Source organism: Gobio gobio (assembly GCF_949357685.1).
Source record: "Gobio gobio genome assembly, chromosome: 24".
Classification (NCBI taxonomy): domain Eukaryota; kingdom Metazoa; phylum Chordata; class Actinopteri; order Cypriniformes; family Gobionidae; genus Gobio; species Gobio gobio.
In genome coordinates, this window is record NC_137120.1 from 34,168,927 (window position 1) to 34,185,004 (window position 16,078).

General features: G+C 38.6%; 1 protein-coding gene across 7 annotated transcripts; it reads right to left on the reverse strand.

Annotated features, from left to right (window-relative positions):
* Nucleotides 1–4,681: 4,681 nt before the first annotated feature.
* Nucleotides 4,682–11,732, reverse strand: hnrnpm (heterogeneous nuclear ribonucleoprotein M). Of its 7 annotated transcripts, XM_079808265.1 has the most exons (16): nt 11,488–11,677; nt 10,492–10,667; nt 9,110–9,162; nt 8,486–8,493; nt 8,296–8,389; nt 7,918–8,190; nt 7,679–7,832; nt 7,525–7,574; nt 7,376–7,436; nt 7,189–7,287; nt 7,046–7,087; nt 6,334–6,405; nt 6,144–6,248; nt 5,436–6,052; nt 5,182–5,233; nt 4,682–5,075 (listed from the first exon to the last, which is right to left on the reverse strand). In XM_079808265.1, the coding sequence occupies exons 1-16, from the start codon at nt 11,523–11,525 to the stop codon at nt 4,912–4,914; spliced, it is 2,058 nt and encodes a 685-aa protein (XP_079664391.1). In that variant the 5' UTR covers nt 11,526–11,677; the 3' UTR covers nt 4,682–4,911. The 7 variants fall into 7 exon arrangements, with proteins under 7 accessions (XP_079664391.1, XP_079664385.1, XP_079664386.1 ...); XM_079808259.1 differs by lacking the exons at nt 8,486–8,493; nt 9,110–9,162 and having other exon boundaries at nt 10,482–10,667; nt 11,488–11,732; XM_079808260.1 differs by lacking the exons at nt 7,046–7,087; nt 8,486–8,493; nt 9,110–9,162 and having other exon boundaries at nt 10,482–10,667; nt 11,488–11,732.
* Nucleotides 11,733–16,078: the final 4,346 nt, after the last annotated feature.

The following is a 16,078-nucleotide window of genomic DNA, read 5'->3' on the forward strand; positions in this document are numbered from 1 at the left end:
AAAAAATAAGAGATGTTTTATAGTTAATCTGCTACTCTGGTTGTTAATGCACATGGTTATCAGGTAGCTTGGTTCCTTAACTATTGAAAAAACACATTCATTTGTTTGATTTCTATTTAATCTGCATTATTGCAATTGACCCCAAATGAGAGTTCATATTGTGTTGCATTTCTGCAGAAATATGCTAATTTCCCTCCCAAAATCAGTACAAATTCATCAGGGCAAAGATATGTTAAGCCAGAAGATGGGACCAAACTTATTGTGTGGGAGGCCAAATATGTAAAACGTGTTATCGTATAACAATCATTTCACTCTCAGAAATATTTAAGTTCATGTTAAACTGTAAATCCACATGTATAGAATTTATGTGTGTGCCTATGCATTGAGCGTGTTTGTGGTTTGCGGTAAGCGAGTGTATCATTTTACAATGGAAGTCTGTGACACCGATTCTTATAACGTGCAGTGGCCAGTTGCTATTGATATTGCCGTTGTATCTAAAATAAAAGGACTACTGCAGCAATATATTTGTAAAGTGTAGCACACACATATTTTGGTTGCCTTTTTTGCCAACCTAATTCCTACTGTAGTTATAAAACATTCACTGATTCAGTCTTTTTTTTCTGGTTCACGAATGATAGTGTCTTAGAGAATTTGTATATAGATCTTTAAATACATATAAAATATATTTTAAATGTTATTTGAACTTTTATTTTGTATTTTATTTTGCAAAAGATGTCCAAGCCTAGGTCCACACAAACCCACCCATTCTTCCAGCGTCGAGGCCATTTCTTGTGTTTTCTTTGTATCATATGTGTAAACTTTACGGTTCGGATTGTAAAGTCTATACGGTCTCAGACATACAACTGTATCAATCGCTTACTCTTCCAACAGTTGAGCTGTGTTTGTGTGTGTGTGGTCAAAAAGCTGTGTGTCCCAGCCCTCACTATCAAGAGCATGACAAAACGTGAGTCTATTTACATCGATGTACAGCATAGACATTTATCCTTCTTAAAGACCACAACCACTGGACCGGTGTGTGTACATTTGTTCAGACCCTTCAAATAAATACAACTCTTGATTCACAGGTTTCTTCTTGATTTTTATTTAATTAGACCTAGTTTGTTGTACCATTCAGAATTTTCCTAACAAAGTTCAACAGAAAAATATCACAAATTGTTAAAAAATATATTTTGAAAACCTACAATGTAAACATTCATTTTTGGTTTTGTCTTGATAAAAGTTGAAAGGTCAACAGTTTATTAAACATACTCCATGAATGCCAGTAAATGAATCGCCCGTTACAGTCAGTACCTTGAATTTGATAGGACGGCAACCGCGCTGGGATTTTTTGCTGTACACGGATCACTCCGCTTCTTTGCGTTCAGAGCATTTAAAGTGGCAGACGTTTTATAAACAAAAAGAACACCAGGGAAAGCAAGGTAACTTATCACAAATACTCTGAACTCCTGGGGCCTGTACCATGATGGTAGTTTAACAAACTCAGGGTTACAGGATTAGTTTCGAGTTGACAAAACCAAACCAATCTATTCAGGCTTTGTTGGTCCCATGATGCTGATCATCAACTTTCTCTGTCAACTCAGGCTTTGATCCTGAGTTTAGGAGTTTAGCTGTGACATCAGTAGTGAACAGCCAATCGCACGCTGTGGATCAGTGAAACTGAGATTCACTTCTCGCGAGAGAAGCAGTGTGATTCACTCATATACATGATTGAAAAATATTAAGAATTTAAACAAATTTACACAGAAGAAAAGAGCTGTCGAGGACAACTTTAAGAAAAATCTTATACGTCAATGCAAGTAAAAGTTATGAAGTTAGTTTAGTTGATAGAGTGAATTGAACATTTATGTAGGGATGGCAGACGCGAAACAGACGTTTCGGGGCTTTGCCGAGATCTCGAAGCGCAGATGTTTCGAAACACTGCTCCGAACTGTGATTCGAAACACCCATGTCACGTGACTATGGCTAAATGAAGCTTCAAAGTGTTTCATCAGGTGGCGCCTTCCGAAACTGCGTTGATTAAAGGGGGCGGGAACAAGCCACACAGTCACACATCTGTATAAACCTAATTCACCACAGTTTAAAAGTGAAGTAAATCCATCTTCACCTCGTGGGTTTTTGTGAGAGGAGAGTGATTGTGTGATAGCAGTGATTTTGTGATAGCAGTGAGATTTATAGTGCGCTTTGGTTAGTTATATTTAGGCTAGATTTAAATTAGATATAGGCTATTGACTGATAGGTATAGACAGTGACATATAGTTAGGATAGATATAGTGACACATTCATATAGGCTAAGTTAGATAGTGCCAGATAGATAGCACAGCATAAGTTAGATATATAGAATTATATAGATATAGATTCATAGGTGATATATAGATAGATAAATTAATAGAATATATAAAAATGGAGGCTGCACGCAAGAGATGCCGTACATCTGTGGTGTGGGAACATTTCCATTTGGAAGCACCAAATAAAGTGAGATGTGTGTATTGTGATAGGCAGCTAGCCTTCTGCAACAATACATCATCCATGTATTTACATCATCCAAAAATATTTGTGCATGCCAGCAACAAGTGTCCCTTGTGAGAGGATTTTTTCAAAGGCTGGAGAAATTATATGTAAAAAAAGAAGTTGGCTGAGTCCTTCAACAGCAGAGCAATTCATATTTTTGAATAAAAATGTTTTGTGACAAATGTGACACATTGTGGCTTTATTTATTTAATTAATGTTCATTTTGTATAACAAACAAAATATATATAGTTCTTTACAATGACGAGGCTACAGGTTACAAAACCAAGATCATGTAGTTGTCAGACAGATGTTAAAAACAATTTTTTTTACATGGATCATTGTCAAGGTATTTCAGATCAACACATGGAAATGACCACTAGATGGCGCCGTAGAGACGGGTGTCAGATTGATTCGAAGCTTCGAAACAATATGACACATTTGCTTCAACTGCTTCAGTGCTTCACGAAGCCTCGGTCTGCCCATCACTACATTTATGCTCACATGTAATATTTTATAGATTTAGTTATTGAATTTAAAGCTTATTTGTATGACCTTTATATAGGCTATTTAGTTTAATATTAACAAAATGCCTATTAATGATTGATTTACTCAAATGATACATGTGTAATTGATTATGGGTATAATAATTACATAAATGATATTTAAATAATTCAAAATTATTATTTTAAATAAGCATTGTTAAAAGCCAGACACTTTAGTCTTTAATAGTCATTAGCTAGTGACCTTTAATTTGGAGTAGAAACAGGGGGAGTGTCTTTATTGCATCAGAGGTGTGTCACTTTGCTCACAGCTGATTGGTCCAATTTCAGTTTGAGATCTCTTATCCAGAACATAACCTGCACTAGAGCAGGTTATCTGTGGAGCGTAAGTTACTATGGAGATGAACACTGCTAAAAGCCAAACCACTTTAATGGTACCTAAAACCCAGGATTGGCACAAACTAAGCTTAAACATATCTGGCTAGCTAGCTAAACCGGCTTCATGGTATAGGCCCCTGGTTGATTAATCTAAACCTTGCTTACTCAAAGTATGCTAGTTCCAAAACACATCCTAGAGTAAGTTCAGACAACTCAGTCCCGGTCAACAGTCAACAGAGCAACGACTCGATGATTCACCATGGAAACAGACGCTAAGAAAAGTGCGCCATTCTACTTCCTCCTTTTGTTTAATGGCGATTTACATAACCTACCTAGTGCCACCTATCTGGTGGTTGTGCAATAATTTTTTCAATCTTTTCTTAAGTAAAATTTATTTATTGAGAATTATATTGTTTGATGCCAATAGAGTGCAGCTCCATGTGCGAGATGACAGAATGGAGTTAACATTTAAAAATAACCTTATAATAGTGCTTTAGAATTAATATATAATATTGTATATTATATAACTGACTATATAACAATTGATATAACTTATTAAATAACATCCGAATACTAACCCTGGAACATGAGCTGCTCCAGAGCAGGTTATGTTCAGAGAGTGAGTTGCTGTGGATACTTACATACCCTGAAATTACCTCCGTTTCTGGAACCAAAAGTTGAGATTATCCACTTCCTTTGCTTTCTGGAAAAAGCAAGTACCATGAGTAGATGTTTGCGTAACAAAACCTGCCCAGTCGCGGTTCAAAAACGGGTTAAAAAATATATATATTTGGCAAAGGGGCGATTCAACCCGTGGACTAAAAACAAAAACCCACAGCAAGTGTAAAAGTAACCCAAACTTGGCAACTTGAAACCGACCCAAAAAAAAAAAAAAAAACTTGTAATAGATTGACAAAACCACTGGGTCAAATTGACCTTGTGTAAACATAATCATAATACAAACTGTACACACATTCCCCTTTACTAGCTCTTAGTCACGATAGATCATAGGCCAACGTAATGGGAACAATGTTTGTTGATCAACTTGGCTTTAAGACAGGCCAAACTGGAGAATTGTAGTTGGAGTAAGGTTAGGGCTAATTGTCAAAAGCATTGAGGGGTACGTGTTGCCACACAAAGGTAGGCGGGGCATTTTGATCTGTGGGAATATATACCATATGGATGTCTGACTCCATAATCATAGGAATCCTCAGAAGATATTTGCTTGTGACATAATGCCAAACATGACTAAAAAGGACCACAACATCACTGTGTAGGTTCTCAATGTTGAGATTTATTAGCAAACCTTTAACAAAGGCAATTTCTTGGAAAGCATCACAATAAAAAGTAGGGAGAAAAAAAAAAACATTTGGTCTCTAAAAGTCATAAGCAAAACTAAAAGCGTACCATTCGGCACAAATACAAATATGTAACTTGACAAATCAATTGGAAAGCATAGTGAGTGGGGTGGAGGGAATCAGATGTGGAAGGCAAAATATGACGATTATGCATTTCTGTCAATCCTGACGTCAATCTCTCGTCCATTGAGCCGGTAGCCGTTCATGGTACGGCAGGCTCGCTCAGCAGTATCAGGACTATCAAAGCGCACCACACCACATCCCTTGGATTTGCCATTCTCCATCTTTATGTCGGCATACTGCACCATGCCTGTTAAAAAAAAAAGATGCATGTCACAATGATTAATGAAACGTCAATGCGCAAAATGTATGCGTTTGCTAGACATGGGAGAAAAGAAAGGGAAAAAAAGTCTCACCACATGCATTGAAAGTGTCCTTCAACATCTTCCAGGTGAAGTCAAATGGCAGCTGTAAAAAAAGACAATTATATTACAAATGAAAAAAAGTATACACATTGGTTTTTTTGTCTTTAAATCAAATGATAACTCTGAAACAACTTTTCTTGTCTGCTGATGTAACAAAAGCTGTGTGGGCAGGAACAAACAATATAGCAAATACATGCATTTTTTTTTTTTTAAAGAAATGCAGGAAAGCCAAATCAAATGCTTACATTTCTGACAAAAATCTGGCAGCCCTTCCTGGCATTGGCTCCACCAGCCCCTGGCCCTCCTTGTCCAGACCCACTGAAAGGAGTGCCGAAGTTGCCACGGTCCATATCAGCCGGTCTGTCAAACTGACCACCAATGCCACCAGAGCCCATACGATCCATGCTGGTACCCATGCGGTCAAGACCTGAAGAGGGGAAGCGGTCCATGCCACCGGAGCCCATGCGGTCGAAGTTTGAACCCATTCGGTCGAGGCCTGTGTTCATCCTGTCCATGCCCATAGGAGAGGCAAAGTCCATTCCGCCGCTCATACGATCCATGCTGGACGGGCCCAAGCGGTCGAACCCACCAGGGCCCATGCGGTCCACACTGGAGCTCATGCGGTCGAGGCCTGATCCCAGCCGATCCATACTGGGCCCTAGCCGGTCAATCCCTGAACCCATTCGGTCAAAGCCAGTTCCCAACCGGTCCAGATCAGACATGCGGTCCATACGATCCATTCCCATTCGGTCTAGTCCTCCCATGCGGTCCATGCCACCGCCGCCGCCACCACCACCTCCTCCACCTCCACCACCAAGCCGGTCCATGCCAGAGTTCATGCGATCCATTCCCATGGTGTTTCCTGCCAATCAATTAAAAAGCAATATAGAATATAAATATAACTATATAAAATTGTTTAATAAATGTAAGTGAGGAAAGATTAAGTCACGAACCCATTCCTCGGTCAAAAGAGTCTCCAAAGTTGCTACGGGACATTCCCATGTCATTACGGCCACCAAATTCTCTATCAAAACCACCGCCAATTCCACGATCCATATCTGCAATAATAAAAAGGTTTAAATCTTAAAACTAAACAGCAAACAAGATTAAAAATAATTAATAATAATAATAATGCGCATTTACCATTCATTCTTCCCATTCCAGAGGGTCCAAAACGATCCATGTTGTTCATGCCTCCTCCAAAATTATCCATGCCTGAAATGTAATTAATTACAATTCTCATACCATATACACTACATAGTGCAGGAAAAAATAATATTACGGATTTCACAATTCAGCACATAAAAACAGCAACTTAATTTCTTGAAGATAAAAATGCAGTGACTATATAAATGAAAACACTGAAGATAATTCAATACTCTTCTGCAGATGTAGATGTTTTGGATACCACAAAGCCAAACGGACCGACCCGACCACCTTTAAAGGGTCATGAAACCCTAAACCAAATTTTCTGAGATTTTAACAGTTATTAGTGTTGAGCATCATAGAAGTCAATGTTACCATACTTTCATTTTGGTTGTAGGAGAAAACTAGTTAATTTAAAAAATAAAAAACGCTATATTCAACTTCCGGGTTTAAATTCATCTTTGCATTCTGTGACGCTTTGTCGTACTATAGTACTACAGCTTAACCACGCCCACTTTTATAGCATTTTTCAAAACTGTGGTGAGAACTGACAGCTGCTATAACTGGGGGTTTCATGACCCTTTAAACTACAAATCATACCCCCGCATGTTCTTTCCAGATCAATAAAAATGCAAAAAAAAAAAATCAAAAACAGACCCCAAAAAAAAAAAAAAAAAATGGCTGATGAGATGTCCTGAGAAACACATACCTCCCACTCTACCCATGCCACCAAAGCCCATTCCATCCATTCCTATAAAGAAAATTGTTCATGGAGAGGGGTGGGGAATGACGGTCAGTGTGTACATGCAGAAAAAAAAATCCAAAAAAGTTCAACAGGCAACATGCTTTTACCTCCTGGTCCCATATTGCCCATTCCACCCCGGTTGAGCTGGGTAGCGTCAATGGGTTGACCGCCAGGTCCCAAACCGAGACCGACACCACTCAGACCACCTGCATGAAATTGTGGGAATTGTTTTAGAGAGGGGAAAAAAAAACTAGCCAATTGTAAGATGAATGTTCACATGTACTAATCACTTACGAGGAAGTGCTGGAGGACGATCCGGGGGTACAAAGTCACCTTTTGGAAGGGATTTCTCATCCTGAAAAGACCGTCATGAAGAGGAAGATTTTGATGAGCTTATTGCCAATCACAGTCAATGTATCGCTAAACCTACATGAAATACTTACCAGCTTGACGTGCATGACCCGGTTGAAGAGGAGCTGTCCGTTGAACATGGCTAACATCCATTAAGGAAAACTTCAAGCATTGCACATTTAATACATTACACATTAAATAACTTTCCAACCAATACCACGTATCAAATGCTATTGTAAAGGATACAGACTGCTTGAACGGCCTCAATGGGCATCTCAAACGTGACTGTTCCCATGCCTCTGCTTTTCCCATCCTTATCCTCCAGGATATCAGCACGCACAACCACTCCAGCCATTCCGAACACCTCTTTGAGCTTCTTCCAGCCAACTTTGTAGTCCAGCTGTGCAGACAGATGCCATATGAATAATCAGGGGGTCACTTTTCAAAACTCAACGTTTGGTTACAAAGTGAATTCAAAGTCTTACATTGGCCACAAAAATGGTGCTTCCGATTTTTCCAGACTGGAGTCCGTGGATGATCTCGTTGGGAATGTTGGGGTTGTTCATGAGACTGGGAGGGATGTTGACCAGTGGAGGAGCGCCAGGCCCCGGGCCCATCCCCATGCCTCCACCCATGCCACCTCCCATGCCTCCTCCCATGCCGCCTCCCATTCCTCCACCCATGCCTGGAGGTCCGCCGCCACCACCACCGCCGTGAGCCCGATTAGCTTCACGCTGGGCAATCACTCCATCTGGATCCTGAGAGAGAAACACAGGGGGAGTGTTTAGAATTGGACTGAACAGACAAAAAATGCAGACTGGAAATAGATATACATATATTCACCATCTATAAGATGCACTCACCTCCTTGACCTTGAGAGGACGGCCATTCATGACATGTTTGTTGACTTTCTCTACAGCCTTCTTCATAAGTTCTTCAGTTCTGAACTCAACCACACTTCAAGAAAAGAAAAAACACATTTTAGCAAAAATTGTGTGGGGGGCCAGAACCGACAATTATGAGAAATGGGTCGATGGGCTGAAAGATACTTACGCACAACCCTTTGTTCAGTCAGCACACCAGCCAGGATGAACGAACAAATAAAACAGTAATGAGAGAAACAATTAGAAAAAAAGCCACAAGACACCATTGACAACTGACTCTGGAAACCTTTAAAAAGTACTTCAGACACACTAAATTGATACAATATATGTATAATCATATAATACTTCGCTGTGGTGTTCACTTAGTGCAAAACAGTTACATTTAACGCATAATTACATCCAAACTCAATATGGCTGACAGGATTAATTGACGACCAGAATACACAACCGGCCTTCAGTTCCAATTATGCATTCAAGCTCCATTTCTGTTGTTATCCCACTAGGTTCGCTCAACAAATCATTGACGCCATGTTATCCTTGTTTAGTTACTGAACACCACCTGAAGTCCGAAATGACTCGCAGTGCAATAAATCTACCTCTAAATCAAACAAAAACCAGAATTACTGTATAACTGGTTCCACTCAGAACCGCAGTCGGCGTCCTTTTTTGTTCGAATGCCACCCAAGACAACACATTTTGAACTCTCAACCCAGTCCTGAACATCCCACATTAAAATCTAAGAGTACATGTAAGAACTCAAGCGGACAAAGGGAGGTTCGTCTCTTGCACTTACCCTTGACTTGCCTTCTCCGTCCATTAAGTGTTCCACGTACGTTACCTCACCCACTACAAATCAGATTCCAGACGACACACACCAAGGGGAGAGAAGCCGAGAGAACAATTGGGGTTTAGAGCAGACACAAACGGGGGGACGGTGAGAGTGAGCTCGGCCTGCGAGTCCAGAGCCTCCTCCCCCAGCACCTCAGCAGCACAAATTCTGGTACAGGTCTACAAGAAGCAAGCTGTAAAAGGTTGCATGGAAAACTTCTTAAGCTGTCCTTGCTGGGATCCTCAACCTCCAAGACTGATCAAAAGGATTTGACCTCCCGAGCCCTCATCGAAAATTGGATGGATTGCCAACTAAGGCCTTTGTTGGACGTCAATGAAAACGTCGGTTAAGGTTAACACGTCTTCGGCTACCTCCAAAACATTCAACACACCTAAACCGTGTCGCTAAGGCAAAAAAAAGGTAACTAAATAAAAAGGGCTAAACCTAAGTTATAAAATAAAGGTTTGGAAATTACAGAAACCTCATCCACCTTGAACCAACTTGGCTTCCCAACTAAACAATTGGCATTGAGACTCTTGAATTTAATCGATTAGCCAAACCAGCTCCAACAAGTCCCGTTGGATGAACACTCAAGAATAGGATTAGATGCTGACTTTGCATCCGATGAGACTGCAAACCCAAACAAGGTCTAGTCTGTTTGTCAAAAACTACATCGAAGAACCACCTGGCATTTCTCCAGCAAGAACGTCTGTCCATAAGATAAGACAAGGACCAGCTTAAGAAGCTGCTTTACTCTGTAGACCTGTACCCCCAGAAAATCAATCACACATCCATTTTTTTAAGGGCACAATAATGAAGATCTGCTGCAACAACATTCACTCTGGCAAACCTAAAAAAGAAAATGCAATTTAATTCTACAAACAACAATTTCCACATGAAATTCCCCATGCGTAAGAATCATTAGGCATGGAGGGGGTACTACACATGGATTGGGAAAAATGTGACCACTCATGGGTAGTTCTGAAATACTATCCAACAGGTTAGGGTGAAATCTACACACTTTCTCCAAAGCCAAAGAGACCGATTGATGGCATCAGATTCATAAGAATGGATTAAACTCTGTTCTAAATGTATGTGCAATTCGCACAAGTTTAAAGTGCCATCCAGCCACATTAGGAATATAATTTAACGTTATCCACAACAGCCTTTTTCCCTGAAAACACTTTTCAAACAGCCTTTTTTTCCAGGACCACTTCCCCATGATGGGATGATTATCCTCTGACCTAAAGCAACTGTGTAGTTGGCCACCTTCAAAACCCCCAAAACTAAAAAACAAAGTTCCTAACCTACCCTAGGATATTGAACCAAGCAGCACAAAACCTTACCTTTTTCCTTCATGAGATCTTTCAGCGTTTGCCATTTAACATCATAGGGAATGTTGCTGACAAACACACGGTATCGCTTGTTGGGGTTTCCGTAGGGTTCGAATCGTCCCCCGCCACCACGCTTTTGGGGCCTCTCCTTTCTCGACTCATGGTTGGACTTCCCGTTCACTGAATTTCTGCATGGAAAGAAACATGCAAATCAATCGTTTTCTCAAATAAAAACCTCAGGAGATTGTGTGTGAGCAGTTGTATTTTCTATTTATGTTCTACAGAGTTTGGTTTTTTTCCACCTTAAAATGACCATATTTTAGACATAAAATGCATTTAAAAAGGGTGTAACAGGGTTGAATATTATGCATCAAGCCAACTAGTTGGAGATCAAATGGCTTCCAAAATTATACTTGCCATTCTTTAAGAAAAATATGCATTGCATCTTTTTGCTAACAATAACCTGGGCAACAGGGTTGAGTTCGCAGTTACAGAGATTGGTACATTTAGTAGACACAATTTTATTAAATTAATGAAATGGAAACAAATTTTTATATTTTAAAAATACTATTTTTAAGTTAAGGGTTTCTTAGGTGTTAATGCTTCTTAAAAAAAACAATCAATATCTAACGAGGGCAACAAGCTGAACAGAAATGCAACTAACTTAGGCCAAGCGGCAAACAAAGGACACTCATTTTGTGCTCGTTACCTAACAAAAAGTGTTTCATATGTCGTCTATATGCTTTATTTCGTGTATAAAACACATTTCATGCATGATGTTTCCTTAGCTCGTTTTCTGCCGTTGTGAATCCAACGACTCTTTGTTTCACCAGGATATGATATGAACCAACCAAACGAGTTTGTCCTTAAGCAAAAAACGATTATATATTTTATTTCACCTCAACTATTACGATCATTATTATTATTAGAATGCACTCTGCATATATCACTGGTTAATATAACATATGAAGCAAAACATGGGGAAAAAACAAGCAGTTGTCGCGTTACCCTTGGCCTGGTTTCTCTGGCGAAGCCTCAGTCGACATTTTGCCTTCAGACGTTTTCCGTTTTCCTCCTTTTTCAGATTATGCAGCTCTAAACCACTCACACTAGGTCTGGATAAAAATAAACACGAATATAAAGTCGTAAAAACAATGCTCAGTCGTGTTGCTGTCCCAGTGAGATGAGGTTTCTCCTCTACCGCAGAACGTGCTCAACCGCCGCTTGAATCCTTCGCCTAGTGAAATGGCGGCGACGCAGAGGGAGCGAGGCTGATATTTGAGGCGAAGAGAGGCATGATGGGAAACCGTGTGACGCTTTCTCGTTTAAACCAGGAAAACCGCCCTAAGTATAGCCTTCATAAAACGTGATTTCTGTAATGTTGTTTTGAGACTGTTACTATAGAGCTTTTACAGATTATATTGTTGATTTTGTGTACATTGATTTTTCTTTATTTTGGACATATGTTCCATTGGTTTTGTTAAGGAGAAAAACTTCCTTCATAAATGTACATTTTCTAAGCCATTATTCAAAGTTTTTCCTCAAAGAATCGTTAAATGCTTTCTGTATCGAAGAATGCCAAAGCAAAGAAACATTATCTCGTTGTGTTCTTTTTGTATTTTCTTTATTTGGTTATCTTTGCTTGTAATAGTAGGCCTTTTGTATTTTTTTCCTTCTCTTTCCTCGGGCGGTTGTTCTTGTTCTCCCTATTGGTGCTATTTATTATCTATCTTTTAACTGTATCTTTCTTTCTTTATTTGAAATACTAAAGTGTTCTTAATTTTAAAAAAGCCACTGTAAGTGTTGTTATACTTATAACCATCATATTATGACATTAATGCGTTGATTTTGATTTACAAACAACAGATTTCAACCTCTTCTTTTTGTTATTTGAAGATATATCTATGTAAATAAATGAAACAAATACGAAATGTTTAAAACCACCTTCTAATCAAAGAATAAATTTATGTTTTTGTTGGTCACTTCCATTCAAGCTGTATTCAAGTGACAATAAAACGCACATAGGAACACTTTTGGACACTGTTGTGTTGACTTTCTTTGAATTGCAATTCCCTTTTTTTTAGTTCAGGTTAAATTCCTATGAAATGTACAATGTAATATCAAAATGTAGAGCTTTAGCTCAATAAAATGGGTTGTTTAAAGTAATCATGAAATTGTGCAACGTTTTAACAATCTCTATAAGAAAAAAAAAGAACAACCGCACAGTTTTCAGATCCAGAGCATCATTTTTAATTTGCTTTGCACACTTTTCTTGGCTGATTTAAAGCACCAACATATTTTGGTGAGGACATTACAGACATCTTTCTCTTAGCCACTGCACAACATAAACATTGTAGTATTTCAAAAGTTCAGAGTGATAAAAATCCTGTGCTCGATGAAAAAATGAAAACAAAACAGAAGCAAAATGATATTCGGTATGAATACATTAAAACACACACTGGCAAAATTAGAGATATTTTAACGTAATCAACAAACTATGCGAACATGTTTAGTTCTGATCCGCTTTGTAAAGGTCTCCTTTATAAAACTGCAACAAAAGTTAAAACCCCCCTCAGAAATTTACAACAGAAACCGCATTTCCATTATAAATTAGTGAAAGTGCCATTGTATTTAAATAAGAAAGCATGCATTGGAGGAACAGATAGGTTCGGTTTCATTAACGAAATCATGTGAGCTGCTGAACTGCTCTTGCAGGGTTGCATATTGTGGCTGGCCAGCTCATTGGCATCCACTGCAAGTTAATAAAAAAAAAAACACAAATAAAATGATGAGTTCAACATTGTCTCTCTCCTCCTAAAGTCCTTCATATGCAACAACATCTACATCTATGTTTATATCATACATGTATTGTTAAGGTTATAGGTAAGAATTGCATTGTAATATTTTTGAAATTGCACTCTGGATGTATTACCCTAAATTGCAAAATAACCAGGGAATGGCCCAAAACGTGAAGAAAGCAGGTGGAAGCACAACAATGAGACGGCATTCCTTAAGTTAGCAGTAAGCTGGGAAAGTTGCCTGTCGTTGGTGATCCAAAACCACTAGTTAAACCTCTGCGGTTTGAGAGAATGGTTCAAATCAGCACAAAAGAGCAACTTCCTTCCAAAAACACGGAGCAATGGGAAAGACAACGACGATGATGAAGAATTATTCCTAAAACCCTTTAAAAAAATATCAAAATAATTAACAATTAATGCCATCATAGTTTGTGTATCTATTGCACAACTTTTTCCCCTTACAAAAAATCAGTTTTTTGGAGAGGAAAACGGTTTTACATTAAAGTTTTTATTCCTCTGGTGACATCTCTCCCATTCTCCAAGGTGAAATGAGCTCACGGGAGACGGGCGGAGATGGATGAATTTGAGGGAAGAACTTTTGCATGTTCGAATTCCCAACTACAGGAGCACCTTTTGGTTTCAAACTCACTTGTTTTTACCACTGAACTTTGTCAGCGCCACTCTGCCGCGTGAACTACAAGCGTCTACCCGCAGGCCGATCAGCTGCATCCTTTAAAAAAAGTTGTCAGCAAATAATCCAGACATTCATGGGCCAGTCTGTTCCACACACACACACACACACACACACACACACACACACACACACACACACACACACACACACACACACACAGAACCCTGGACCTACAGCACACAACACTTCTTAATAACAGAAACATCAGTTTATCTACACATTTACAATTGAGACGCATCAGAATTTACAATAAAAAAAATTCATGGACCTACATTATCTTAGGTAGCTCATTTTATTATACTTAAAGGAACAGTTCAACACTATCATTATTTACTCAACCTCATGTTGTTCCAAATGTTTTTGTGAAACCCATAAGTAAGATTTCTGATCAATTTTCACAGAGGTTTTCCAGAATTAGGGCTGCACGACATTGTTTTTCTGCTATATATATTGCGATATAAAAATTATTTCACCAGATGATTTGAATCGCTCTATTTGAAAATAATTAAGAATTCTTGAATAATTGGGGTGATTTTGTACGGGAGTGAATCTACATAGAAAATAATAAACATATTACAAGCATAGATAAATACAATCGAAATAAGCAGTGATTTGTTTTTCAGGTAAATCTTAAAGTTGATTAATCAAAATGTAAAATAATTGAATAATCAAGCGTAAAATGAAATGAAATATAACTAATATAATGAATTAATACAATTTATAATTGTTAAAGCCACAAAAGTCATTTTCTTTCTCTTTTGTTGTTTGATCACCATTGGTGTGACAAACAGCTGAGGGTACATTAGGCTGCTGTCCCTTTAAGACGAATGCACAGATCTAATATATATGACACATTAGCTTTGTTTCCATCCACCTATTTTTATGCGCATATTGGGACATTGCATCAAAAAATGCTGAATGGAAACGCCAAGATGCACATAAATTAAAAAAATATGCATAAAAAAAACGTATGAGCTCGTTTGAGTCGGATACATTTTATATCCGATACGAAAACATGCGCATAAACTACGATGGAAATGCGTTTACCGAATAAATTACTCGATGCGCATAAAGAAAAAAATCATGTGACTTTCGCGATGTAACAGCATAACTGTACTAACCATCTTGTTTGCAAAGCATCTGAAATGCGGTTTTGGTCATTTGGAAGTCTGTTGTCAAAGATGCTCTGTATATTTCCCTCCTAGAACGGTCTTACACGCCTGCGTTCCCAAACTGCAGCATCTGCCTCTGAAAGCAAGACAACAAGTTTATTGAGACGCACAAGTTTCTCTGAGACGCAAATAATTTATTATATACGAAAATTATTATATATGGTGGCTTCTCCTATGTTTCTTAGTGATTTTTTTAGCGGTAGTTTATCAGGAAGTGACGATTATGTTCTATTCGACTCACTGGATGGAAACGGTGCTTTATTCGCTAATGTTTTATGCGATATTGCCATTTTGCGCATAAATTACATTCGCAAATTTGGATGGAAACATAGCTATTGACACTCATCCGTTTTTTTCTCAATCGTTTACAACAAATAACCGACTGTGTTTATGAGGATACTCGCAGAGACGGGCATTTTGACTGCACGTCCGTTTAAGCTCAAAAGCAAGAGAACTGAATTCTGCGCTCACATGCGGTGTGTGCGCACAGAAAACAGCGCGCAAGTCCTCTTGTGCTTGATGCCTGACTCGACTTAAAGGATTAGTTCACTTTTAAATAAACTTTTGCTGATAATTTACTCACCCCCATGTCATCCAAGATGTCCATGTCTTTCTTTCTGCAGTCGAAAAGAAATTAAGGTTTTTGATGAAAACATTCCAGGATTTTTCTCCATATAATGGACTTCAATGGGCACCAAACGGTTCAAGGTCCAAATGACAGTTTCAGTACAGCTTCAAAGGGCTTTAAACGATACCAAACGATGAATAAGGGTCTTATCTAGCGAAACGATCAGTTTCTGCGAGAAACCGAGCAGTATTTATGCTATTATTTTACCTCTTATCAGACAAACGTGATCATCTCTGAGCTCCGCTGTAACTTCCGCTAAGTGAGGTCAAAATACGAGCATGGTCATAGATGTATACGTAGATGCCTC